Here is a 27,494-nt window from a genome sequence, read left to right on the forward strand (position 1 = left end):
AAGTCCCCCTTTCTGTCTTGTTTCTCGCCGCCCGCCCGCGGTGGGAGGGGCGCTCGCTCGCAGCCCGCGCCTGTCACCACCCCAGCCCCGCCCGTCCGAGGAATCCCCGGCCACCGCCGGGAGGGCGGCCCAGCTCACGACGTGCTGCGGGCTGGGGGACTGGCAAGAGGGGAACTATTTTTAGAACATATAGAAGAAAAAAAATACAAAAACAAAAATAACAACAACGAAAAATGATGGAGACTCTTAAAGGCCTCTAGATTCCCAGGAGGAAATCCCCCTGTCTCAGATTGTGGCAGAAGGTGGGTGGGTGCTCAGGGGTGGGGCTAGGAGGGAGGGGCTGCGAGGGGGTTGGGGGGGGGTCGACACTTAGAGGACAAAGCAGGACAGAGCCAGCAGCCCACATTTTAGTTTTAGAGAGCCACCCCAGAGTGGGCTGGGGAAACTGAGTCTCGGGTCTAGCCCAAGATCACCAAAAGGGTCTCGGCCTCTCCCCAGCCCCAGGCTCTGCTTTTGAGCTCCTTGTGCAGCCCAGACCCCAGGAGGCTCATTGTTCTGGCTGGGTAGTTTGACCTTCACGGTCCCGCCACCCCGGCATCCGCCGTTAGGGGCGCAGGGGGCGGGGGACTCAAGCCGCGTGAGCCCCCCCTTCCAGCCAGACACACAGAGAAGTTTTCTCTTCCTGCTTCTCTGGTCACTCCACCCCTCGCCCCGCAACCAGGACCTTCCAGCCTGGGCCTCGTCATCTGCTGCTGGAGTTTCCCGGCGCCTCTCCCTCTCGACCCTCCCCTGCCCCAGGCTCAGCTTCTCCCGAGTGCAGTTCCCTGTGGGAGGACACAGCCTGCGCCTGGCTGAGTTGAAGGGCAAGGATTCCCGGTCTTTGTTGCAGCCTCAGTTTCTCCGTCTGTAAACTGCGCGCGTAACGCCAGCGGACACCAAGGATCGCCCCAGCCTTTGGCCTGTCCTCGGTCACTGTCCTCGGCCTCGGCGGGGAGCGCGCTGGAAGCCGCCACGGAGGGGACACCTGACCGTCCCCAGCGGGCTGCGCGGGTGGGGGTCCGCGCTGCAGCGGCGCGCGCACCTCTGTTCCCACGCCCTTGCCCGGCTGCTTGTTCACTTGGTTTTGCTCTCGGGCCGGGACGCAGGGACTCCAGCAGCTGCGACTGGAGACTGCTGGTGAGTGAACAGGCACAAAGGCGGGAGGGGGGCGATGAGGTGGGGGTGTCTCTTTGCCGGGCTTCATTAAGTCTACCGATCCTCGGGAAACCTGCGGGAACTTCAGCTTCCCCAGACAACCGGGAGCAGAGACTCTGCCCCAGAACGAACGCCGAGTCCCTGGGGAAGAGGGGCTCAGCTTCAGGTGAGGTTGGGGACCTGGGAACTGCCAGTCACTCAGGGTGGCAGTCCTGCTCGCAACTCCCCATGGCTCCTTCCTTAAGGCATTGGTCCTCTTGTTTGGTGGGGATTCCCTCCAGAGGTGGCGTCAGGAGCCTCGGAGCTGACCCGCTAGACCCTCAGGCTTTTCCTCTGGCGTTTTCGGTCAGCCAACACCTGCGGTGGGTAGCTGGGGGCGGGGGGGGGGGTGCAGAGAAAGCTAGTACTCAGCCAAGGTCACCCAGCAAGGCGGGGGGTGGGGGGGCAGAGCAGTCCCGAACCCAGCAACCCTTGGGTGCAGTACTGTAAAAGCTTTTTGCTTCATCCCTGAGCCTGGGGTGTGAAGCCCCTCAATCTGGTGACCAGGAACTAGGAGGGAGGTTAAGTTAGGATCCCCAGGACCCGTTCAGGGCCACGGTCTAACTGGGCTGGCCAGGCCCAGACCCGGATCGTGTGGATCACCTAGGAGGCCAGCAGTGACCTTGGCAACCCATGCCCTCCCCAGCCAGCCACTGTCAGCTCTCCTGGGCCACCACCCCGCCACTACCCGTGGCCACTGCCCCTTGCCCAGGTCCTGCGAAAAGAGAAAAGAGAAGAGTTCTCAACAGCGACCAAGGAAGGACCAGGGTTGGAGGGGAAGGGGCGTGTGGAACAGCCTGGCTCAAGGAGGGCGTGGCCTCTGAAAACGCCCATAGCCTCGGGAGCACCACGCTCTCCCAAGGCCTCATCTACAAAGAAGCAGTTCTTATATATTTGGGAGAAAGCCCCGGCTGGCTTTGAACCCGCGGCCAGCCTTCCTCTGGCCCTGAGTAGTACACAGTAGTACCCTGAGCCTGGGCCACCTGCTCCACCTGCTTTATTTCTTTGATTTGGTTTGATTGTTTGTTTGTTTGTTTGTTTGGCTTTTAAAAGACAAAATCTTACTGTGAAGCCCGGGCTTGTTTTGAAACTTGAGATCCTCCAGCCTCAAATGCTGGGCTCACAGCTGTGGGTCACTAATCTTAAAGAACCCTGAGGTCCACAGACCCTCAGCCTGGCGAGGGCACATGTCTTCTAATCCCAGCACTTACAGGACAAGACAGGCACACTGAATCTCTGAGTTCCAGGCCAGCCTGGTTTACAGCGAGAGTTCCAGGACAGCCAGGGCCACACAGAGACCCTGTCTCAGAAGCCAAGAGCAAAGTACAAGAAGAGGAACCCTGTGGCCTGTCCCATCGGGTTCCCATGTCTGGTCCTTACAGGTGTGGAGAAGAAAGAGTCCCGGGCAGAGCCATCCCACTTCTGAGGGCAACTTCAAGACACCGGAGAACACAGACGTCAGCTTGGTGGTTTCCAGAGCCCCTTGCACCCCAGGGTGAGTTACCTAGCCTTGGTCCCCTGGGTCTGGGGTAGGAAAGTTGATGACTGCTAGGCCTGAGTTGGAGTTGGGGGACAGCCTGGGCTACAGAACGGATACTTTGTCTCAAAAAACAGCAGCAAAAAGCAAAGCCAGGACTGGAAGGACTGCTGTGAAAGCAAGGGGAGGACCTCTGTGTAAGCAAGGGGAGGACCACTGTGTAAGCAAGGGGAGGACCACTGTGTAAGCAAGGGGAGGACAGCTGTGTAAGCAAGGGGAGGATCGCTGTGTAAGCAAGGGGAGGACTGCTGTGTGAGCAAGGGGAGGACTGCTGTGTACTTCCCAGTGTGGATCTGCATGTAGCCTGCACACAGGAAAGCAGGGTGTGGCCATGCCTGTGCCTGGAACTCAGCACTGTACAGGTGGAGACAGGAACATGCAGGGCTTGCTCTCTGACCCCCACCTCCAAGTGAGTGAGAAACCCCTGTGTCAAGGGTAGAAATCCAAGAGTGAGCCACAGACACCTGATACCCTCTGGCCTGCTCAGGGACACTACACATCACACACACACACACACACAGAGATAGAGAGAGAGACACGTACACACACAAAGAGAGGAGCAACATATGCACACAGAGAGAGACAAAGAAAGAGACACACACAGGATAACAAATAAGTAAACAATAAATAAACCAGTGGTCCACGTCGGTCTGCCGATCCTATAACCTAGCACTAGGAAGCGGTACACGGAAGGCTCAGCTGGCACCGTGACTCGGTAGTGAGCCTGAGACCAGGGTAACTGAAAATCCTGTCCCTTTAAACAAAGCACACACAGACTTGAAGTCAATTAAGATTATTTTTTAATTAATTTTAACTCTTTAGGGGGCGCAGTTCTCAAGACAGGGTTTCTCTGTATAGCCCAGGCTGTCCTGGAACTTGCTCTGAAGACCAGGCTGGCCCCAAACTCACAAAGATCCACTTGCCTCCGCCTCCCGAGTGCTCAGACTAAAGGCAACGCTACCTCGTCCTAATTGTGATTTTTTTTAAGTATATGTCTGTGAAGGCATCGCATGTGAACGCAGGCAGGCGGAGACGTAGGAGGCAGTGAGCTTCTGGTGTGGGTCGGGCCTGGGCCTCCTCCAGAGCAGCGGCTGCTCCTGCCGAGCCATCTTGCTAGCCCCAAATTTAAAAAAACTTAAGGATTTAGTATGTGTGTGTGTGTGTGTGTGTGATTTATACATGGTTGTCTGTGTATCAGGTGCAATGCTGCTGACCTTGGGAGCCAGAGGAGGTGCTGGATCCTCTGGAGTCCTAGTTACAGAAGTGGGCATCTGCCCTCTCAATTAAATATTTTTATTTACTTATTTATTTATTTTGGTTTTTTCCGAGACAGGGTTTCTCTGTGTAGCCCTGGCTGTCCTGGAACTCACTCTGTAGACCAGGCTGGCCTCGAACTCAGAAATCTGCCTGTCTCTGCCTCCTAAGTGCTGGGATTAAAGGCGGGCACCACCACCGCCCGGCTTAATTAAATATTTTAAAAGGGCTGGGGCTGCTCACACTAGCCTGGCCCACACCAAACCCTGGCTCCCATTCCCAGCACTGGGGAAACTAGGCATGTGGCAGAAGGAACTAGGAATATCTGAAGTTCAGGGTTATCCTTGGCTATGTAGTGATTTTGAGGAGAGCCTGGGCTACATGAGACCCCTACCTTGAAGCAAGAAAACAAGGGAGAATAAAAATAAATAAATAAATAAATAAATACTATAACAACAATGGCAAAACCTCCTGAAGCTCAAGGGGAAAGGCCTGGAAAAGATACCAGATGTTAAGAACAACAACAGTGGCTGGAGACATTACCCAGTTCTGTCCTCTTGAAGAGGTTGGTGACCTGCTCAGTGTCACACAGCCTGGTTGATGGAGTTAAAGGTAGGTCCCAAAGATCCTGACCCACCCCTCAGTTTCCCGTTCTAACTGATATCTAATGTCATCTGTGCGCTGCCCATGGAGTCAGTATTAGTCAATCAACAAACACTGCATAGCTAGCTACTGAGCAGGAGGTCTGGCCTGGGCCCTCTGCACACAGCAGGAACTAAGACTGTGTCTTAAAACAAAGAAAGCTGGGCGGTGGTGGCACATACCAGCACTCTAGGAGGCAGAGACAGGCAGATTTCTGAGTTCAAGGCCAGCCTGGTCTACAAAGTGAGTTCCAGGACAGCCAGGGCTACACAGAGAAACCCTGTCTCGAAAAAGCCAAATCCAAAAAAAAAAAAAAAAAAAACCAACCAACAAAAAAAACAAAGAAAAACATCAAATAGTACTTCTGAATAAGGTCAGTTTGTGAAGTTTTGGGACAAATGGAGGTCCTGATGGTCACAGAGGTGAGTGAGCTGGGTCTTCAAAAGCCTCCTTAGGAGGCTGATGGAGACACCTTGTGTATTACTGGGGGGCCATTTTCCTGGAGAAGACTGGGGCCAGTGCTCTCCCACTTGAGATCTGGCTTGTTGGGGCTCCTGTTCTCCCTGAGAGTGCGAGCTTTGTATACAGGATGTGCTCAGGGCACACTGATGGGTACAGCCAAGATCGCTGAGCCCCAGATAGCCCAGAATCAGCTCCCTAGGTTGTGTGCCCCTACTTCTCCTGTGATTTCCTTCTCTGCCCCTGCCTCAGGGCCTTTGCACACTCAGCTATGACAAACTCCTTCCTAATTTTCTGTTCATTTTGGGACAGGGCTGCAGCCCATTGGCTTCCTAGCTTTATCTTATGATCTTCAAGGCTCCGCCTCCCAAGCACTGGTGTGGCGCGTGCTGCTGCCTGTGCTGCTGCGCGTGCTGCTGCCTGTGCTGCTGCGTGTGCTGCTGCGTGTGCTGCTGCCTGTGCTGCTGCCTGTGCTGCTGCCTGTGCTGCTGCCTGTGCTGCTGCCTGTGCTGCTGCCTGTGCTGCTGCCTGTGCTGCTGCGCGTGCTGCTGCCTGTGCTGCTGCCTGTGCTGCTGCCTGTGCTGCTGCCTGTGCTGCTGCCTGTGCTGCTGCCTGTGCTGCTGCCTGTGCTGCTGCGCGTGCTGCTGCCTGTGCTGCTGCCTGTGCTGCTGCGCGTGCTGCTGCGCGTGCTGCTGCGTGTGCTGCTGCGTGTGCTGCAGCGTGTGCTGCTGCGTGTGCTGCTGGCCTGGCTGATTTCCGAGCTCGGTGGCTATGGTGGAAGTTTGAGGTTAAGTGTGACCAGCCCACGTCTGCTTCAGCCCTGTCTCCGGGTACCCTCAGGCCTGAGAGGGTTCCCTGGTGTCCTTCAGCCACGGCCCAGAGCTGGTGGCTCAGCCCTCAGGCCATAAGGAAGGGCCTCGCGTTCAGCAGCTTCTGAAGGACAGTTTTTGCAAGGCCGTTTCCTGTCACAGGAGTCTAACAGGATCTCAAGTGTGTCTGTGGCTCCTCTGCTCCCTTCCTGCCCACTGTGGCCTCCTGGAGCCCATGCCTAGGATGAAGGTTTGCACTCAAGCCCAGAAACAGTCCCTGCCCATTAAGACTGCCAGCCTCATTTGTTCCAGTGCTGAGGTTCCCAGAGGCCTCCAGGCCATTCCAACTAGTTGCTAGGATACTTCCCCGTCCTCCTCCTCCTCCTCCTCCTCCTCCTCCTCCTCCTCCTCCTCCTCCTCCTCCTCGAGTTGGCTCCTTGAAGGCAAGGTAGGCCCCAAGAGGGAAGGGGTGTATTTTAGAGGCAGTGCCTGCTGAGCCTGTGAATTCCTTTGCTGGACTTGATTGTGGTCATAGGCACCAGGGGGTGCATATTGAGTCGGGGGCCCCAGGAGAGCTAGATGGGCATCCCAGTTCTCATGACAAACAGGGGCGCGCCCCCAGTCCCTGGGAGCTGAGAGGCTGAGGCGTCAGGAGCTTGAGTGCTTATAGCTTCACTGGTGGAGTGCTTTGCCAGGTTTTAGGAAGCCGTACGTTCTGTTGTCAGCACTGAACAAGTGTGGCTTGATGGCCCAGGCGTGTCCTCTGAGACAGGGCCCGAGAGTGGAGACAGGAGGGCCAGCTCCTGGCCGTCCTCAGCTCTACAGTGAGTTTGAGTCTCACAAACAAGAAACCCTTTCTAAAACAAAAAACCAAAAACATTCCTGGGTGGTCCGACAGGTAGGGGCAGGGAGGGGAGGCCCAGGGCTGCAGTGAGGTGCCCCACGCAGAAGGTTTGGGGGCTGGAGACAGAACGGAACCCGGCGCTCTTGGCCTGTCCCTCTAGTTCCATCTGGCTCCCAGACACCTGGACTGTCACTGCTCCCGGGCGGGCGGGGCACATGCTGGTCCCACGCCTGCCCCTCGGTCCTCCCGAGGGTCCCTGAGCTGCATGGACATTGGGTCAGGAAGCAGCTCGTCAGCAATCATGTGACTGAAGGCGTCTGGGGGTGGGGTCTTAGGAGACAGACACCTGAAACTCCAGCACCTTAGGAAGAAGGCTGAGGCAGGAGAATTTCAGTGAGTAAGTTCAAGATCAGCTTTGGCTACAGAGCTATCAAAAAAGAAAAAAAAAGAAAAGAAAAGAAAAACAGAAAAAGAAAGACTGAAAAAGAAAGAAAGAACACAAACACACAAAAAACCCAAGACCACAAAAACTTTGCATGATCTGGGGAGGGTGGCCCAGGCCTATCCCAGCGCTCAGGAGATAGAGGGAGAAGGAACAGGACTTCAAGGTCACTCTTGGCTACAAAGCCAGTTCTAGGCTAACCTGGCCTCCCGGGTGAGTTCTTGGGCAGCCTGCACTTCACAGTGAGTTTGAGGCCCGCCTAGGTTATGTGAGACCTTGATTCAAAACAAAAACTTGTGTGAGTGAGCTCTGCAGGTTTGGCTGTGGTGATGGGAGGAGCAGGTCCTGTTGATCCCAGCTCCCTGGAGGTTTTTCTGCCCGCAAGGCTGATAGGGTTCAGGATCGGGGTCCTTAGGTGAGGGGGCTTGTCTGTCCGCAGAGATGAGGGCCGGGTGTGCAGGATCCCCTGCGATGGCCGGCTGCCCCTGCGTAGAAGTCCATCACCCGGGCTGCAATTCTTGCAGAGTGCCCAGGAGGGAGCTTTAAGCATGGGCGGGGCCTGTGGGGTCACGGGGGCGGGGGCTGGCGCACTCAGCCAATCCAAGGCGCCGCTCATCCGGGGCGGTGCTGCTCCCCCTCCCTGGCCGGCCGTGGCGGGGACGCGCTGGCACGCGGGTCCAAGTCCCCGCCGTCGCCCGCAGGTACTGGCGAGAGGAAGCAGGTTGTCTGTGTCGGCGGGGGCGGGGAGTAATGGCGAGTCCCTGGGCTCTGCAGCTAGGGACGACGCCGGGGATGGTGTCGCCACGGGGTCAGGGTCAGGGACAGAGAAGAGTGGGTGCGCGTGTCCCCCAGTGAGGGAAGACTGCGAGTGGGAGACGCTGAGTGCACGAAGTCCGTGCACAGGGGTGGCTGTGATACAGCCAGTGACAGGAGCACGCGCTCGCCGGCCACCCCGAACCGAGGTCAAGGTGCTCAGTGACAGCACCTGGGCTGCCAGCCTGGCCTTGTAAGCACCCTGGTAGCCGCTGGGCAAAAGGCAAGCAGAGCCGGTCACCCTGGGAGTCAGTGAGCCCGGTGAGGACAGCTCTGGTTCCCTTCCTCTACCCTGCTCCCCTCCGGCTGCTGGGGAGGCCGCCTGACCCAGGTCTAGTGTCCTGGGAGATTCTGTCAGGGGCCATTCTCACCGTGGTTCCTGCAAAGGGGTGTGGGAGGTGGGTGCCTCCTTGAGACTCACAGCAAGGAACACCTACTGATCCGGTTATTTTATTTTATTTTGAGGCAGGTTCTCAGGTAGCCCAGGTTGGTCTCAAACTTACCTAGACCAGGCTAGCCCTGCCATGTAGCATCTCTTGCCTCAGCCTCCCCAGCTGCTTACATGACAGGTTTTTGTCACCACTCCTCAGTGTGGCTACTCACACCTGCCGTCCCAGCTCCTGGTGTTTGTCACAGGCTCTAGGCCAACCTGGACCGTAGATTGACAGCCTGGCTCTAAAGTAAGCAAATAAAATCACGGAAGACAAGAGAAAATGGACTGAGCTGGTACCCCAGGCCATGAGGGAAAGCAGCTCTGTCCCCAGCTCAGCCCTCGGGCAGAGCCAGGCTGGTTCCCTGTCAGGGTCCTGCCCTCAGCTTAGCCACCACCAGGCCGTGTTCCTCAGCCTCTGCTCTGACCTGGTGCAGGCCGAGGACCCAGCTGCTGCCCCCCCCTCCCTCAGCTCCTCTCTATAAAAGCAGAACAGGAGCTCCCCTTGGCCTGGGCGCCAGACAGGCCTTTCAACTCGAGGCTCAAAATGCAGCCAGGCCAGGCCTGGTGGCTGAGGTGGATTCCCCGGCCTGCTCTGCACCCATCCGTCCTCCTGTGCTAGCCCAGCCTGCCCAGGAGGATGCTGTCTCGGGGAACACCATGACAGCTCCGAGGCTGTGCTTGGCACGTGTGTCAGGCTGAGTCACAGCCCCACCCTGCCTCTTCATATGTGTGTGTGTGTGTGTGTGTGTGTGTGGAGAGATCTGCCGGAGGCCTCACAGGCACCCCGGCTGCCTTGTCACCTGCCATCTGTAGCTTGAGGGGAAGGAGGTGCTCGTGGGCCAGGGTGGTGACCAGGCACGCGGCTGCCGAGGCGGGCTCTGAGCAGGGCAGGTAAACACTGACTTTCCAGATGACCAGTGCATCCTGGAATGTTCTGGAATGGCCACAGTGACTCTCAGTCTTTGCTGTCTCCACAGGTCCATTCAGAAGCCCTGCAGCTGAGCCATGCTGGGCCCGACAGGGCCTGCTGCGTGCCCGGCCCACACCCACGGCGGCGAGTGGCCATGAGTAGCCGCAGCCACAATGGCAGCGCGGGGCGGCCTCTGGGCTGCGGGCCTGGATTCCTGGGCTGGGAGCCTGGGGAACCCCAGGCGGGCCGCCCCCCGCAGCCCACCCGAGGCCCAGGCCTGCAGATGGTGGCCAAGGGCCCGCCTGCTGTGCTGTCACACGGTGGCCCCAGGGGCCATCCCCAGGAGCAGGAGGAGGAAGAGGAAGAGGAAGAGGAGGACACGACAGGCTCAGGGAAGCCCCCAACGGTCAGCCACCGTCTGGGCCACCGCAGGGCCCTCTTCGAGAAACGTAAACGGCTCAGTGACTATGCGCTCATCTTTGGCATGTTTGGGATTGTGGTCATGGTGACAGAAACGGAGCTGTCCTGGGGTGTGTATACCAAGGTAGGCCCCGCCCCTCGGTGTCTCAGGCGGCCCCATGAGCGCGGGTGGGGGATACGGGTGGGCACTGCTTGCAGGAGTCGTCAGGGTGCGTAAGGCTGGGCGACACTGACATGCTTCTGGGAGCTGAGGAGCTGAGACTTGGAGTGGGGGAAGCCACAGGGACAGACCCCACTTGGGTGGCCATGTCAGTCGTCAGCTGCACCTGGGCCACTGTGCCGGGAACCCACAGCGCCCTCCCTCTGTGCACAGGGGTCCCTGTGCTCCTTCGCCCTGAAGTGCCTCATCAGCCTGTCCACGGCCATCTTGCTTGGCCTCGTCGTCCTGTACCACGCCCGTGAGATCCAGGTTGGTACTCACGTGTCAGAGGCACGCCCCAATGCCTGGCCAGGGCCTAATGTCCCACTCTTGACCCTTCCAGTGTCCCCGCTTTGTCTGCCTTCAAGAGGATGTTTTCTGTTTTTGAGACAGGGTCTCAGGTAGCCCAGGCTGGAAATTACTGAAATTCCTGTCAGCATCTCCCAGTGCTGGGATGACCTGTTTTTCTTCCCAGCCGCTCCTTTGATTCCCACCCAGACATTCTGACCCAAGGCAGAGGGATGGAGGCCGAGGGAGGCCACAAAGCCACAGGTGTAGTCTGCGTTGCTGAGACGGTTCCAGAATGGGGGATGTTGCTAAGATGAACAGATTCTGGCCTGCAGGGCTGAGGGAGTCAGACCGGGAGCTGGCAGTGATGAGATCACGACTGGGCACTTGGGCCACGGAGGAGGTGTCACCCGCAGTGTGGGGCAGGTCCCCTCTTGATGACAGGGAGGCTGCTGAGGCTCGCCGCATCACACTGTGATTCCAAGACAGCGTCTGACTGTATGTGTGCAGCAGGGCTGGGAGGACATTGAACTGAAGGACTTCTCTGCAGTTCAGATGATCAGACCCAGGGCAGCGAGGCAAGCACTCTCCCCAGAGTCCAGCCTAGCGCCTACTTTTTTTCTTTGTGTGTGTGTGTGTGTGTGTGTGTGTGTACATGTGCAGGTCATTTCTTTGGAATCTGGGACTTGAACTGAGGTCCCCAGCTTGCCAGCAGAGCGAGCACCTTTAGTTTTAAACACTTTGAGTTTTAGCTACAGCTGAAAAAGCAAGTGTCCTACATGGTGCATACCCCGTCATCCCAGGACTTTGGAGGCTGAGGCAGGAGGATTCCTGATAGTTCAATGCCAATCTGAGCTTTATAATAAGAGCCTGTCTCAAAAAGACAAAGCAAACTAGGCAAATGGGCTGTTTTACACCTGTCGACAAATATTTGGTGCAAAGAATCAGGACTTCAGGATCCTCCTCCTTTTCCTTCTCCTTCTCCTTCTCCTTCTCCTTCTTCTTCTTCCTCCTCCTCCTCCTCCCCCTCCTCCTCCTCCTCTTCCTCCTCCTTCTTCCTCTTCTTCTTTTTTGGTTTTTTCAAGACAGGGCTTCTCTGTTTAGCCCTGGCTGTCCTGGAACTCACTCTGTAGACCAGGCTGGCCTCGAACTCAGAAATCCACCTGCCTCTGTCTCCCAAGTGCTGGGATTAAAGGTGTGCGCCACCACCGCCCAGCTGATCATTCTTGATTATCCAAAAGCTCAGGGCCAGCCTGGGCTAAATGTGACCTTCTCTCAAAATTACACAAACAGAAGTAATCTTTGTCCAAAATCCTGAGCTGGGTGGTAGCCCCGCCCTCAGGCCCACTCAGGGCCCCTCCCTCAGGCCCACTCAGGGCCCCGCCCTCGGGCCCACTCAGCCGCCTCCTCCCTGCAGCTGTTCTTGGTGGACAATGGCGCCGATGACTGGCGTATCGCCATGACGTGGGAGCGCGTGTCCCTGATCTCGCTGGAGCTGGCCGTGTGCGCCATCCACCCGGTGCCCGGTCACTACCGCTTCACGTGGACAGCGCGGCTGGCCTTCTCGCTGGTGCCGTCGGCCGCTGACGCCGATCTGGACGTGCTCCTGTCCATCCCCATGTTCCTGCGCCTCTACCTGCTGGCTCGGGTCATGCTCCTGCACAGCCGCATCTTCACCGATGCGTCCAGCCGCAGCATCGGGGCCCTTAACCGTGTCACCTTCAACACACGCTTCGTCACCAAGACACTCATGACCATCTGCCCCGGCACTGTGCTGTTGGTCTTCAGCATCTCCTCCTGGATCGTTGCTGCGTGGACAGTGCGCGTGTGTGAGAGGTGACTGCCCGGGACTGCCACCGTCCTGTCCTTGACCCCAAGCCCCAGGTCCCCACCTCACTCCATTCACCTCTAGACACTTTCTGTCCTCCTGTGACCTCGCAGGAGCCTGCACAGGGGACCCCAGTATCTCTGTGTCCGTCTGTCCCTACCCAGCGTTCAGTCCCTACCTCCAGGCATCCCATGCTGGCCTCTGACTTCAGCTCAGCAGAAGGGGCCACAGGCTCAGAGCTGCCCCCGCCCAGTCCCTCCACTGACACCCCTGCTTTCTTATTTCTGGGGAGCTGGGGTGGAACTCGGGGCTCAGGGCCACCAAGTACGAGGTGGAAGTTTAATGTTAACTTTCCCTCCCTGTCTCTGGCCATCTGGACCCTAGGGGGCGACACATGAGTCCCACAGTCAGCTGAGCTGCCTCTAACCTCTAACCTCCATCCCACCCCTGCACCCTGCACCCCCCACCCCATGACTCAGCCACCCAGCTCCTCCTCTGGAGAATTTAAGATTTGCTGCCACAGAGGGGAGCTGGTGGCCAGGATGGGCGTGGCTGGGAGGAAGGACCACCCAGAGTGCAGGGTCTTTGTCATCTCCGGGGGACCAGAGATCTAACTGGCGGTGTGGAGGGAGGGAGGAAATGTTGTCGCGCCCCCTGACATCCCTGAGAAGGAGACAGAGTCCTCGGGGACTGGGGATTGAAGGACTTGCCAGGGGTTCCAGACCTGACTGAGCAGACAGGTGTGTCACACGGGGATGCCTAGGTGGGTCCGAGGTCGTCTGCCACAGCTGTGCAGGGATGGCCTTGGAGGGAGACCCAGGACTCCCCACTTCTGTCCTTCTAGGGCTCAGGCCGCCTCTCAGGGATCTGAAATGCCTGCAGTTCCTTAGCCCCACCCTTCCTGCACCCCTGCTCTGCCCCTGTCTCAATTCCACGCTCTGTTGTCTGCCTCCCTGCCATGCTGTACCCCCATAGGCTGTCCCCACACGGTGTCCCCATCCCTGCACCTGGGTCACCCTGTAGGTGCAGTCTGGCATGGGGACAGTGCCTGTCAGCTCAGCACTAGGGAGGTGGAGGCAGGAGGATGTCCTTAAGTACATTGCCCGAGGGCAGCATGGGTCACATGATGCCCAATGTCACCAACACTAACTATAGTGTCATGGCTGGGAAGCTGGGACTGTGAGCAAGTTCCCTGCCCCCTCCACCCTCCCACCCCTGAGCCTGAGTGGCCCCTGCCCTGGTCAGTCGGGTGCTCAGTCTCCACAGCTCCAGTAGGTGAGGTCTCAGGCTGCCCTTCCCACAGAGGCCAAAAGCCAGCTCTGTTATCTGGTGCCCTCTGTCCCCTGTCCCCACCCGCTGCGCTCCCCTCCCCCTCCTTAATCTATAACCACCTCTGGCCATCTCTCTCCCCCAGTCCTCTTTCCTCAGGCCTCACTGACTGTGCTGTGGAAAGTTCTTCCCAGTGTCTACCCTACGTGCCTGTCTTCCATGTGGCTGTGCCTTTGGGCCACCCTTGGTCGTGCCGAGGGCGTTAGGGAGGGTAGACATGGTGGGTTGAAGCATGGGTGTGAGGGAGGACCGTCGGGGAGGACGGCATGGGTGTGAGGGAGCACCGTCGGGGAGGACGGCATGGTACCCCTCCCAGCCTTCACCACTCAGCCCACACCCCAGACCCTGATATTCCAGGGAGCACGCCCCAAAGTGCTATCCCCATCCCTAGGGATGTGGTGAGTGGAGATTGTGGGGACAGCAGGAGTGATGAGCCTTGTCTGTCCCCACAACACCAGGTACCATGATAAACAGGAAGTGACCAGCAACTTCCTGGGAGCCATGTGGCTCATCTCCATCACCTTCCTGTCCATCGGCTACGGAGACATGGTGCCGCATACGTACTGCGGGAAGGGCGTGTGTCTGCTCACCGGCATCATGGTGAGCGCAGAGCCCTGTCCCGCACCCCACGTCTGGGAGTCCTGGGGATACCACATTGTACCTAGAGGTCTCAGTCGGCCCCACATCTGATTTGGGGAGCCTAAGTGGCTCATCAGCACCTCTAAACGATTGTCTGCGGTCACTCTAGAGGAGGATCCCTGGCTCTCCTCGTGGCGGGCGTGGTCCACTTGGGACATCAGATTCCTTTCCTCCCAATTTAAGCAACAGTTTTCTTGTCTTGGTTTGAGACGGGAATCTCACTTTGTAGCCCTGGCTGCGCTTGAAATCTCAGAGGTCCGCACGCCTCAGCCTCCTGAGTGCTGGGATTAAAGGCAAGCACCATCACCAGCACAGGTTAGACAGCAGCAGCACAGGCTAGACAGCAGCGGCACAGGCTAGACAGCAGCAGCACAGGTTAGACAGCAGCGGCACAGGCTAGACAGCAGCAGCACAGGTTAGACAGCAGCGGCTAGACAGCAGCGGCACAGGCTAGACAGCAGCGGCACAGGCTAGACAGCAGCAGCACAGGCTAGACAGCAGCAGCACAGGCTAGACAGCAGCGGCTAGACAGCAGCAGCACAGGCTAGACAGCAGCAGCACAGGTTAGACAGCAGCGGCTAGACAGCAGCAGCACAGGCTAGACAGCAGCAGCACAGGTTAGACAGCAGCGGCTAGACGGCAGCAGCACAGGCTAGACAGCAGCAGCACAGGTTAGACAGCAGCGGCTAGACAGCAGCAGCACAGGCTAGACAGCAGCAGCACAGGTTAGACAGCAGCAGCACAGGTTAGACAGCAGCAGCACAGGCTAGACAGCAGCAGCACAGGTTAGACAGCAGCGGCTAGACAGCAGCAGCACAGGCTAGACAGCAGCGGCTAGACAGCAGCAGCACAGGTTAGACAGCAGCGGCACAGGTTAGACAGCAGCAGCACAGGTTAGACAGCAGCAGCACAGGTTAGACAGCAGCAGCACAGGTTAGACAGCAGCGGCACAGGTTAGACAGCAGCAGCACAGGCTAGACAGCAGCAGCACAGGCTAGACAGCAGCAGCACAGGTTAGACAGCAGCGGCTAGACAGCAGCAGCACAGGCTAGACAGCAGCAGCACAGGTTAGACAGCAGCAGCACAGGTTAGACAGCAGCAGCACAGGTTAGACAGCAGCAGCACAGGCTAGACAGCAGCAGCACAGGTTAGACAGCAGCGGCTAGACAGCAGCAGCACAGGCTAGACAGCAGCGGCACAGGCTAGACAGCAGCGGCACAGGCTAGACAGCAGCGGCACAGGTTAGACAGCAGCAGCACAGGCTAGACAGCAGCAGCACAGGTTAGACAGCAGCAGCACAGGTTAGACAGCAGCAGCACAGGTTAGACAGCAGCAGCACAGGCTAGACAGCAGCGGCACAGGTTAGACAGCAGCGGCACAGGTTAGACAGCAGCGGCACAGGTTAGACAGCAGCGGCACAGGTTAGACAGCAGCGGCACAGGTTAGACAGCAGCGGCACAGGTTAGACAGCAGCAGCACAGGTTAGACAGCAGCGGCACAGGCTAGACAGCAGCGGCACAGGCTAGACAGCAGCGGCACAGGTTAGACAGCAGCGGCACAGGTTAGACAACAGCAGCACAGGCTAGACAGCAGCGGCACAGGCTAGACAGCAGCGGCACAGGCTAGACAGCAGCGGCACAGGCTAGACAGCAGCGGCACAGGCTAGACAGCAGCGGCACAGGTTAGACAGCAGCGGCACAGGCTAGACAGCAGCGGCACAGGCTAGACAGCAGCGGCACAGGCTAGACAGCAGCGGCACAGGCTAGACAGCAGCGGCACAGGTTAGACAGCAGCGGCACAGGTTAGACAGCAGCGGCACAGGTTAGACAGCAGCGGCACAGGTTAGACAGCAGCGGCACAGGCTAGACAGCAGCGGCACAGGCTAGACAGCAGCGGCACAGGCTAGACAGCAGCGGCACAGGCTAGACAGCAGCGGCACAGGCTAGACAGCAGCGGCACAGGTTAGACAGCAGCGGCACAGGCTAGACAGCAGCGGCACAGGTTAGACAGCAGCAGCACAGGTTAGACAGCAGCAGCACAGGTTAGACAGCAGCAGCACAGGCTAGACAGCAGCAGCACAGGCTAGACAGCAGCAGCACAGGTTAGACAGCAGCAGCACAGGTTAGACAGCAGCGGCTAGACAGCAGCAGCACAGGCTAGACAGCAGCAGCACAGGTTAGACAGCAGCGGCTAGACAGCAGCAGCACAGGCTAGACAGCAGCAGCACAGGTTAGACAGCAGCGGCTAGACAGCAGCAGCACAGGCTAGACAGCAGCAGCACAGGTTAGACAGCAGCGGCACAGGTTAGACAGCAGCAGCACAGGTTAGACAGCAGCAGCACAGGTTAGACAGCAGCGGCTAGACAGCAGCAGCACAGGTTAGACAGCAGCGGCTAGACAGCAGCAGCACAGGCTAGACAGCAGCAGCACAGGCTAGACAGCAGCAGCACAGGTTAGACAGCAGCAGCACAGGTTAGACAGCAGCGGCTAGACAGCAGCAGCACAGGCTAGACAGCAGCAGCACAGGTTAGACAGCAGCGGCTAGACAGCAGCGGCACAGGCTAGACAGCAGCAGCACAGGTTAGACAGCAGCGGCTAGACAGCAGCAGCACAGGCTAGACAGCAGCAGCACAGGTTAGACAGCAGCAGCACAGGTTAGACAGCAGCAGCACAGGCTAGACAGCAGCAGCACAGGTTAGACAGCAGCGGCTAGACAGCAGCAGCACAGGCTAGACAGCAGCGGCTAGACAGCAGCAGCACAGGCTAGACAGCAGCAGCACAGGTTAGACAGCAGCAGCACAGGTTAGACAGCAGCAGCACAGGTTAGACAGCAGCAGCACAGGTTAGACAGCAGCAGCACAGGCTAGACAGCAGCAGCACAGGCTAGACAGCAGCAGCACAGGTTAGACAGCAGCGGCTAGACAGCAGCAGCACAGGCTAGACAGCAGCAGCACAGGTTAGACAGCAGCAGCACAGGTTAGACAGCAGCAGCACAGGTTAGACAGCAGCAGCACAGGCTAGACAGCAGCAGCACAGGTTAGACAGCAGCGGCTAGACAGCAGCAGCACAGGCTAGACAGCAGCAGCACAGGCTAGACAGCAGCGGCACAGGCTAGACAGCAGCGGCACAGGTTAGACAGCAGCAGCACAGGCTAGACAGCAGCAGCACAGGTTAGACAGCAGCAGCACAGGCTAGACAGCAGCAGCACAGGTTAGACAGCAGCAGCACAGGTTAGACAGCAGCAGCACAGGCTAGACAGCAGCAGCACAGGCTAGACAGCAGCAGCACAGGTTAGACAGCAGCGGCTAGACAGCAGCAGCACAGGCTAGACAGCAGCAGCACAGGTTAGACAGCAGCGGCTAGACAGCAGCAGCACAGGCTAGACAGCAGCAGCACAGGTTAGACAGCAGCGGCTAGACAGCAGCAGCACAGGCTAGACAGCAGCAGCACAGGTTAGACAGCAGCAGCACAGGTTAGACAGCAGCAGCACAGGTTAGACAGCAGCGGCTAGACAGCAGCAGCACAGGTTAGACAGCAGGGGCTAGACAGCAGCAGCACAGGCTAGACAGCAGCAGCACAGGCTAGACAGCAGCAGCACAGGTTAGACAGCAGCAGCACAGGTTAGACAGCAGCGGCTAGACAGCAGCAGCACAGGCTAGACAGCAGCAGCACAGGTTAGACAGCAGCGGCTAGACAGCAGCGGCACAGGCTAGACAGCAGCAGCACAGGTTAGACAGCAGCGGCTAGACAGCAGCAGCACAGGCTAGACAGCAGCAGCACAGGTTAGACAGCAGCAGCACAGGTTAGACAGCAGCAGCACAGGCTAGACAGCAGCAGCACAGGTTAGACAGCAGCGGCTAGACAGCAGCAGCACAGGCTAGACAGCAGCGGCTAGACAGCAGCAGCACAGGCTAGACAGCAGCAGCACAGGTTAGACAGCAGCAGCACAGGTTAGACAGCAGCAGCACAGGTTAGACAGCAGCAGCACAGGTTAGACAGCAGCAGCAAAGGCTAGACAGCAGCAGCACAGGCTAGACAGCAGCAGCACAGGTTAGACAGCAGCGGCTAGACAGCAGCAGCACAGGCTAGACAGCAGCAGCACAGGTTAGACAGCAGCAGCACAGGTTAGACAGCAGCAGCACAGGTTAGACAGCAGCAGCACAGGCTAGACAGCAGCAGCACAGGTTAGACAGCAGCGGCTAGACAGCAGCAGCACAGGCTAGACAGCAGCAGCACAGGCTAGACAGCAGCGGCACAGGCTAGACAGCAGCGGCACAGGTTAGACAGCAGCAGCACAGGCTAGACAGCAGCAGCACAGGTTAGACAGCAGCAGCACAGGCTAGACAGCAGCAGCACAGGTTAGACAGCAGCAGCACAGGCTAGACAGCAGCAGCACAGGTTAGACAGCAGCGGCACAGGTTAGACAGCAGCAGCACAGGTTAGACAGCAGCAGCACAGGTTAGACAGCAGCGGCACAGGTTAGACAGCAGCAGCACAGGTTAGACAGCAGCGGCACAGGCTAGACAGCAGCGGCACAGGTTAGACAGCAGCGGCACAGGTTAGACAGCAGCAGCACAGGCTAGACAGCAGCAGCACAGGTTAGACAGCAGCAGCACAGGTTAGACAGCAGCAGCACAGGTTAGACAGCAGCAGCACAGGCTAGACAGCAGCAGCACAGGCTAGACAGCAGCAGCACAGGTTAGACAGCAGCAGCACAGGTTAGACAGCAGCAGCACAGGTTAGACAGCAGCAGCACAGGTTAGACAGCAGCGGCACAGGTTAGACAGCAGCGGCACAGGCTAGACAGCAGCGGCACAGGCTAGACAGCAGCGGCACAGGCTAGACAGCAGCGGCACAGGCTAGACAGCAGCAGCACAGGCTAGACAGCAGCGGCACAGGTTAGACAGCAGCAGCACAGGCTAGACAGCAGCGGCTAGACAGCAGCAGCACAGGCTAGACAGCAGCGGCACAGGCTAGACAGCAGTGGCACAGGTTAGACAACAGCGGCACAGGCTAGACAGCAGCGGCACAGGTTAGACAGCAGCGGCACAGGCTAGACAGCAGCGGCACAGGTTAGACAGCAGCGGCACAGGTTAGACAGCAGCGGCACAGGCTAGACAGCAGCGGCACAGGCTAGACAGCAGCGGCACAGGTTAGACAGCAGCGGCACAGGTTAGACAGCAGCGGCACAGGTTAGACAGCAGCGGCACAGGCTAGACAGCAGCGGCACAGGCTAGACAGCAGCAGCACAGGTTAGACAGCAGCAGCACAGGTTAGACAGCAGCAGCACAGGTTAGACAGCAGCGGCACAGGTTAGACAGCAGCGGCACAGGCTAGACAGCAGCGGCACAGGCTAGACAGCAGCGGCACAGGCTAGACAGCAGCGGCACAGGCTAGACAGCAGCAGCACAGGCTAGACAGCAGCGGCACAGGTTAGACAGCAGCGGCACAGGCTAGACAGCAGCGGCTAGACAGCAGCAGCACAGGCTAGACAGCAGCGGCACAGGCTAGACAGCAGCGGCACAGGTTAGACAGCAGCAGCACAGGTTAGACAGCAGCGGCACAGGCTAGACAGCAGCAGCACAGGTTAGACAGCAGCGGCACAGGTTAGACAGCAGCGGCACAGGCTAGACAGCAGCGGCACAGGCTAGACAGCAGCGGCACAGGTTAGACAGCAGCGGCACAGGCTAGACAGCAGCGGCACAGGTTAGACAGCAGCGGCACAGGTTAGACAGCAGCGGCACAGGCTAGACAGCAGCAGCACAGGTTAGACAGCAGCGGCACAGGTTAGACAGCAGCGGCACAGGTTAGACAACAGCGGCACAGGCTAGACAGCAGCGGCACAGGCTAGACAGCAGCGGCACAGGCTAGACAGCAGCGGCACAGGCTAGACAGCAGCAGCACAGGCTAGGCAGCAGTTTTCTAAGCCACTAGTACACTATTCTTGCTGAAGCACAATATTCTTGCCAAAACAGAATCATCGGACATCATGGTAGCACATGTCTGTCATCCAAACACTTGGGAAGCTGAGGCAGGTGGATGAGCGCTTCCAGGCCAGTCTGGGTCACTGTAAGAGATGCTGTCTCAAAACAAAATTAAACTAAAAGTAAGACGTTCTCAGCCACACGAACCTTAGCTGGCTCTTGCCAGGTCGCGCTCATGTGACCGGCTCCCTAAAAGGCTTCATGGAACTTTGGCTAATTCACCTGGCCGTGTTCCACCCAAGAAAAGAGGAGGAACGCACTTTCCCAGAGCACAGAGCTGAAGCCTCCCAGCCCAGAGCGGCCTGGAGGGAATACAAAACTATATTCCCTAATGGGCCAGATCTCTTCCAGACCGTTCTGTGGTTAACCATAGTCCCTTAATGGATATAGTTTTAAAAGTATGACTCCTTCAGAAAATTCTAACTAGCAGCTGGAGGGACACTCTCAACGAGGGATCCTAGACAGGGGCTCCACCCCTGAGCCTCGCCCCCAACCACTGTTTTTTTTTTTTGTTTTTTTTTTTTGAGTCTTACTGTGCTCCTGGCTGTCCTGAAACTCCTGGCCTCTGGGGCCCCACCCACTCTGCCTCCTGAGCATCTGGGATGCTGGCTCTCCTCTGCCCACTTCCCTTTCTGGGCACCGTCAGTCACACTTTCTGATTTCTCATTTCCAGCACACATCATTTTTCTTCATTCTGAGGCTTTGCGGCCCGGTCTTTCGGGAAGCAGACATGGGTGACTCTTTGTGTGACCGTGGTTTGCTCTTTTGTGCTTTTGTGTGGATCTCTATAGTATTCCCTCCAGAACTTTCCAGCAAGCTGCTTTGGCCTTTTTAATGTGGTTTTTCCCCAAAAGAGGCTTCTTGGTCCTTAAAGACCCTAATCCCAACTAGGGTTGAGACAGGCTCATCACGGTGGTCCCTGGACTCTGTGGTCACTACGCCTGAGCTCAGCCCCTGCACCTTCCCTCCGTGGCCTGATGGCCTCTTGGGCGTGGGAGGCTCCCTGAGTCACTATGACGGAGTACCCTCCCGCTTTCCTGTGTAACTGCTCATGTCCCCCTCCTACTGTCGCAGAGGGACCAGGGCACTGGGGGCTTCCTGAAGGAGGGCGTGCCTGGCGTTGGGATTCTGACTCGCCCTCCCACCACTCACAGGGAGCAGGCTGCACTGCGCTCGTGGTGGCCGTCGTGGCCCGGAAGTTGGAACTCACCAAGGCTGAGAAACACGTGCACAACTTCATGATGGATACACAGCTCACCAAGCGGGTGAGGCCCTGCAGGCCGCACCTGTCTCTGTGGGTCCCCACCGTAGCTGTTCCAACGCGGCATCAGGCTCAGCCCAGTGTCCACGGTCCGCAGCACACGGGAGACATGGCCACGCTGCGCTCCCAGCTCTGGATCAAGCCGCTAAGTGCACACCCCAAACTCTTCAGCATTTGCACACAGCCCTTTCTGTGCTTTGGTTCCCCGTGTATAAAACGAGGGGCTAGATCTCCGTGGGCGGCGTTTGCCTGCCGTGCACGGAGCCCTGGACTCCCTCCCGCCCAGGACCACATAAACCAGGCTTGGTGGTGGGTGCCATCATCCCAGCACTCAAGCTGGAGGCAAGCGAACAGGCCAGCCTCAGCTACATAATGGGATTGGGGCTAGCCTGGGCAACATAGACCGTGCAAATCAGGGGCTCTCAAGCTCCCTGATGCTACAACCCTTTAATATTCTTTGTTGATCCCCAGGTCAAAAACGCCGCCGCAAACGTTCTCAGGGAGACGTGGCTCATCTACAAACACACCAGGCTCGTGAAGACGCCAGACCGAGGCCGGGTTCGGAAACACCAGCGTAAGTTCCTTCAGGCCATCCATCAGTAAGTCCCGCTCCTTCGCAGCTCCTTTCTCCGCTCCCCGGGCTCCCGGAGCCACGCACAGCTTCCCCTAGTGCTGACCTCAGGGAATGTTCAAGAATGTTCCAGAAGATTCCAGAAGAGGAAAGCGGGAGGTTGGGGGACTGAAGAATAGGATCTAGGAAGACAGTAGCCCCCTGTGAGTCACGTGTGTCTGGGAGGTGGTGGTCAGATGTAGCCCCGCCCCTCCGCCGCCACGCCCCTCCGCCACCACGCCCCTCCGTCACTTTCCCTGTATCCTACAGTAGTTATTGAGATCAAACGCATTTGGTTTAGGGCCTAGAGGGAGGCAGAGGCACAGCAGGAGTCCCCGAGGCAGCCATGCTGAGGATGGTGTGAAGCGCAGGCTGAGACAGGGAGGTGCGGGGCGGGCATCACAGCTAGGGGGGCTGAGGAGAGCCCTGACAACGCAACTAGTGTTTTAGCTCCTGGGAAACCAAGGAAGTAAAACCAAAAAGGGACAGTCCTGGGAAACACACCCAGAGGCACGTACGAGTGGGGTCTGAATTTCCGCAGCGGCGGTGTTCCTTGGCGGGTGGAGGCTGCAGCCCCTCTGCCCTCACGAGCTCCCAGTACTGCGCATCTATCTGCCCCGCCCTTGCCTGTGATGCTGTGACACTCGGGTGCCAGAACTCTGGGTCTTAGGAGGCAGCCCACACTCCCTCCCGGGGAGGCGTACGCAGGGTGTGGCATAGAGAGAGTGGAACCCACCTTTGGCAGGGGTCAAGGGCACCACTCCTGATCAGCAGCTGTGGGTTCACATCTGTGTGCTGATCCCTGATCCTGTCCATGTGCTGATCCCTGATCCTGTCTGTGTGTGCTGATCCCTGATCCTGTCTGTGTGTGCTGATCCCTGATCCTGTCCATGTGCTGATCCCTGATCCTGTCCATGTGCTGATCCCCGATCCTGTCCATGTGTTGATCCCTGATCCTGTCCATGTGCTGATCCCTGATCCTGTCCGTGTGTGCTGATCCCTGATCCTGTCTGTGTGTGCTGATCCCTGATCCTGTCCATGTGCTGATCCCTGATCCTGTCCGTGTGTGCTGATCCCCGATCCTGTCCATGTGTTGATCCCTGATCCTGTCCAAGTGCTGATCCCTGATCCTGTCTGTGTGTGCTGATCCCTGATCCTATCTGTGTGTGCTGATCCCTGATCCTGTCCATGTGCTGATCCCCACGACACTGCCATTGCTAGCCTCTGTCTCCATCCAGGATGTTTTCTGAGCAAGTCACCCATGGAAGCAAGGTGTCTAACACCTGCCATTCACAGGGCTGTGGGAGAAAGGGCAGTGACTGCAGCTACCCAGAGCTGCCCGGAAGTCCCAGGGTGACAGGACACAGGTGTCTTAAGGGGTTGGCCTCTTGCCTTCTGAGATCAGATCCCTGCCCCGTCCGTGGAGGCAGCAGCTCCTTGGCAGCCCAGGACCTGGGAGGCACCTGGTGATGGGGCGGGGGCCACTCAGGACGTTGCTGCATGAGATTAAAATTGCGCTATGCTTTTCTCTTTGTCTTTCTACGCTCTCCTGGCTCCTCCCAGGGCCCAGAAGTAAGTCTGAGATCGTAGAGGGACTGGAAGCCTGGTGGCGCGTGCTGCCCATGGGCAGGGTCGTGCCGCAGGCAGGTCCCGAGTGGGCAGAGGGTGTGTGTGTCTTTGTCTCGTGCATGGGCCTGCATCCCACCCTCAGCCCCGAGGCTCTGCTGGAGCCTGACCCGCCCCTGTTCCTGCCCTGTCCCCAGGCTCCGGAGTGTGAAGATTGAACAAGGGAAGGTGAATGACCAGGCCAACACGCTGGCCGAGCTGGCCAAGGTGAGCACAGCAGGGCGAGAGGGGAGGACAGGGCCTTCCTTCCGGGGACACAGGGTTAGTCCAGTCAGAGGGGCTGGAAGCCCACAGTGCAGCAGCAGCCTTTGTGCTGAGTGTGGCTCTTCAGTTTAAATTCCTGAGTGACGTTCCAGGCATGGGACCACACGCAGGGTCCCAGCTCCCCCAGAGGCTGAGGCAGAGGCTCCTTTGAGGCTAGGAGGTCAAAAGTAGCCTGGGCTATAGAGACCCAGCATTGACTACGTATACAGCTTAGGATTCTAGGCAGGGCTCCACCCTGAGCCACGCCCCAGCCCCTCAGCTGGGATTCCAGGCAGGGGCTCCACCTCCCAGTCTCATTCTACCCAGTAATGTCTTCGGAAGATGTTAAATTCTTTTTGTTGCCTTTGAGACAGTGTGTCATGTAGCCCAGTCTGTTCTGGAATTCACAGTGTGGTTAGGGATAACTTAGAACTTCTGATCCTCCTGCCTCAGCTTCTAGAGTTCAGAAGTCATAGTGCTTCATTTCACATAGCTCACTCCAGTGTTCATACGGCTGTAGGAGGAGGATTGCTTCAGATCCAAGGACGGCCTGGAGACTGTGTCAAAACACACATACATATAAACAAATAAACAGCCGGGTGGCGCACGCCTGTAATCCCAGCACTCGGGAGGCAGCGGCAGGCAGATTTCTGAGTTCGAGGCCAGCCTAGTCTACTGAGTGAGCTCCAGGACAGTCAGGGCTACACAGAGAAACCTTGTCTGGGGGGGGGGGGACCCAAAATCAAAACAAACAAACAAACAAGCAAAGCCAAGCCGGGTGTGGTGGTGGCACACACCTTTAATCCCAGAACTCTGGCTTGTGAGTTCGAGGTCAGTCTGGTCTATATAGCGAGTTCCAGGTTGGCCAAGACCATAAGGTTATTTATGCCCTGTCTCAAGTAAATAAGTAAATAAAATACCAGAGAGGGCTGTGAGCGACTGAAGGCTGGCTACAGTTATGGGTGTCTCCAAATGTCACATCCGGGTTTCTGGACAACTGGGGACGGGTGAGGTACAGTCTGGGCAAAGGCATGGTGGCCCAAAGGAGAGGAAGCCCCCTGGCGCAGAGCGAGGCGCCTGTGTTGGGACTCCGCACCTCTGGCGCCCTCTGCTGGTCACAGCCGGCAGAGGCTGGAACAGAAGCTGCTCAGTGCCCTGCTCTTTAATCTCATGGCGGCCCCACTGTCCTTAGCCGTCCATCTCCTTGGTCCCTCCCTTTGTCACTCGGTCTGTCTCCGTCCCTGCAGGCGCAGAGCATCGCATATGAGGTGGTGTCGGAGCTGCAGGCCCAGCAGGAGGAGTTGGAGGCGCGCCTGGCCGCCCTGGAGAGCCGCCTGGACGTCCTGGGCGCCTCCCTGCAGGCCCTACCAGGCCTCATAGCCCAAGCCATATGCCCTCTGCCACCGCCCTGGGCCGGGCCTGGCCCCCTGGCCACAGCCACCCAGAGCCCACGAAGCCACTGGCTGCCCACCGCGGGATCAGACTGTGGGTGATGGCCTGCTGGTCACTAGACTGCTCGGCCTCCGCCATCGTGTGGCCACAGCTGGACCTCCGGACTTCCGCATTGACAAGCCTGGGTGGAGCCGAGCCCACTGGACTGGCGTTCGTTCTCCGAGGCTGCCCCGGGATCCATGCCCCCTTAAGCTGTCCCCAGCCCCAGGAGGGCAAGGAGGGGGTCGCGGGGCAGGGGGTGGTGAGCACCTCCCAGAGGCGGCGGGTGACCTGGCCTTTGGATTCCAGAATGGGCGGGGGCAGGGGGGAAGTCGCTGCGCACGCGTTGAGTGCCTGCTGTCTACAGGGACTGAAACTTTTCTTCAGGACCTTTCTAGCTGGAGTAAGATCGAGAGTGGAGGCCGCTTCCCGGCGGCCGCACAGCAGGGGTCTGAGTGAGGCAAGCACGCCTGGCAAACAGAACGGGTGGGGCGGGTTCTGCTTCATCAGGTGGGGAATCCTGATGTCAAAGCAAGGGCGGGCGCCGGGAGGTGCAGGCCCGAGAGGGTGAGGCCAGGGTCGCCACAGTCCCTTCAGACCTCAGGTTCCCGACTTTGACGCCTCACAGGGATAGGCGGCCGTCAGAGCAGCCATGGAGTCCAAGTCATCGCAGCTCCTGATAAGGCCATCAGGAGGATGGTGGCCTGTGCTGGGGTCCCTGGGGAGGAGCTGTGGGGTGGGACTGGGTTTACTCCGCTGCTGTGGGGCAAGTCCGTCAGGGAAACAGGCCTAACCCAACCCCACACCGGTCAGACAGTAGGTGCTTAATAAATGCTCCCTCCTTCCTGAGACGGCCCCTGGGGGCTTGGGGAAGGTCCTGTCCCTTCTGAGCTCAGTGTTAGCTCCTGTCCATCAGAAAGGGGACTGGGATCAAAGCCGGACCAGAAGAAATAAAACAAGGCAGGTCAATGCGACACACGCCTTTATCCCTAACACTTGGGAGGCAAAGGCAGGTGGATGGCAATGTCTACACAGTAAGACCTGGGGGGTGGCGCCGAAATAAACAAGGCTGTAGGTGACTTGGGACTCCGGTGGTGACATTTGGGGGACGACAGGGCTGCACCGCGTGATGCACGTTTTAAGGTCTGTGCGTCACAGGGAGGCGGGCTGGGGCGGTGCGTGTCCGAGGCAGCCTCGCCGCTGCGTGTGTGCGAGCTGCGTGTGTGCGAGCTGCGTGTGTGCGAGCTGCGTGTGTGCGAGCACTCGGGAAGTGGCGCGTGCTGGGCGGCCACGCACTGGCTGGAGGGCGCAGCGTGGGCGTCCACCGCAGCTGCGATGCCACTGTTAGCCCCAGGTGAGCTGGCAGGAGCAGGGGCGCCCTACGCAGTACACATTCAGGAAGCTGAGGCAGGAGGATTTCCAGACGCTCAAGGTCAGCCAGAGCTGCATAGGGAGACTCTCCAGACTTGAGAAACAAAAGTTAGATGTGGCTGCGCACGTCCGTGGTTCCAGCTCTGGGGAGCGGAGGAAGGACGATCAGGCGTTCATAATCTGAGGGTACCACATACTGTCACAGAGCCCGCAAGGGCTCCCAGAGGCGCGACTTCCCATAGGGACGCCTGTGCATCCTCGGTGATGTCCCCCTGCCTGGGCTATGTCCCTATTCCGGGCCTCTGACAACCTAGAAATAGAGGTTCACAGCGAACATCCCAATTAAAGCGCGGGGTTCGGGGTCTGCGGACGCCCGCGAGGGCCAGCGTCTCCTGTTAGCACCTCGGGGTGAGGGTCCCATCTCAGCTGTGCACCCAAAGTCTGCCTCAGTTGGCCTGGCCGCGTCTGCTACTCCGGGTCTGACGGTGTTTGTGGGTAGGAAGGAAATGTGGGGAGGAGCGCGTGGGGGGCTGCATTGGGGGGCATTCCACGGTGACTCGGGGTCATGACCCCCCCCCCCACTTGACCTCTGAGAGCGCGAGGGCATTGCCACCCCTGCGCCAGCACGCTGCTGTGTGCCTGCCCTCCGTCCCTCTGCTAAGCCAGGCCTCACCGGACCGGACCGTGAGATGTGGCAGAAGCGGGGCCACATCTGTTTGCAGCTGCTCTAACCAGATAAACCCCCGGCTGGATGAAAGAACCCAGCACCCGCCCGGGGCGAGGCTGGCAGGGGACTCAAGGAAATCCTGAAGCCACCCAGACTTTCACCGAGGGCTGCCTCTAATACACGCGGCGTGGGGTGGGGTGGGGTGCGGTGTGACTCCAGGCGA

The 27,494-nt window shown here is 58.4% G+C and overlaps 1 protein-coding gene across 2 annotated transcripts; it reads left to right on the forward strand.

Annotated features, from left to right (window-relative positions):
- Positions 1–219: 219 nt before the first annotated feature.
- Positions 220–26,310, forward strand: Kcnn1 (potassium calcium-activated channel subfamily N member 1). 2 transcript variants are annotated; one of them, XM_052162484.1, is made up of 11 exons: positions 220–302; positions 890–1,176; positions 2,616–2,728; positions 9,444–9,920; positions 10,170–10,265; positions 11,701–12,119; positions 13,899–14,040; positions 21,217–21,327; positions 21,795–21,922; positions 23,697–23,766; positions 25,050–26,310. In XM_052162484.1, the coding sequence occupies exons 4-11, from the start codon at positions 9,531–9,533 to the stop codon at positions 25,293–25,295; spliced, it is 1,602 nt and encodes a 533-aa protein (XP_052018444.1). In that variant the 5' UTR covers positions 220–302; positions 890–1,176; positions 2,616–2,728; positions 9,444–9,530; the 3' UTR covers positions 25,296–26,310. The 2 variants fall into 2 exon arrangements, with proteins under 2 accessions (XP_052018444.1, XP_052018445.1); XM_052162485.1 differs by lacking the exons at positions 220–302; positions 890–1,176; positions 2,616–2,728 and adding an exon at positions 7,875–7,921.
- The last annotated feature ends 1,184 nt before the right edge of the window (positions 26,311–27,494 follow it).

Source organism: Apodemus sylvaticus, chromosome 18, assembly GCF_947179515.1.
Source record: "Apodemus sylvaticus chromosome 18, mApoSyl1.1, whole genome shotgun sequence".
In the NCBI taxonomy this organism is placed as follows: Eukaryota; Metazoa; Chordata; class Mammalia; order Rodentia; family Muridae; genus Apodemus; species Apodemus sylvaticus.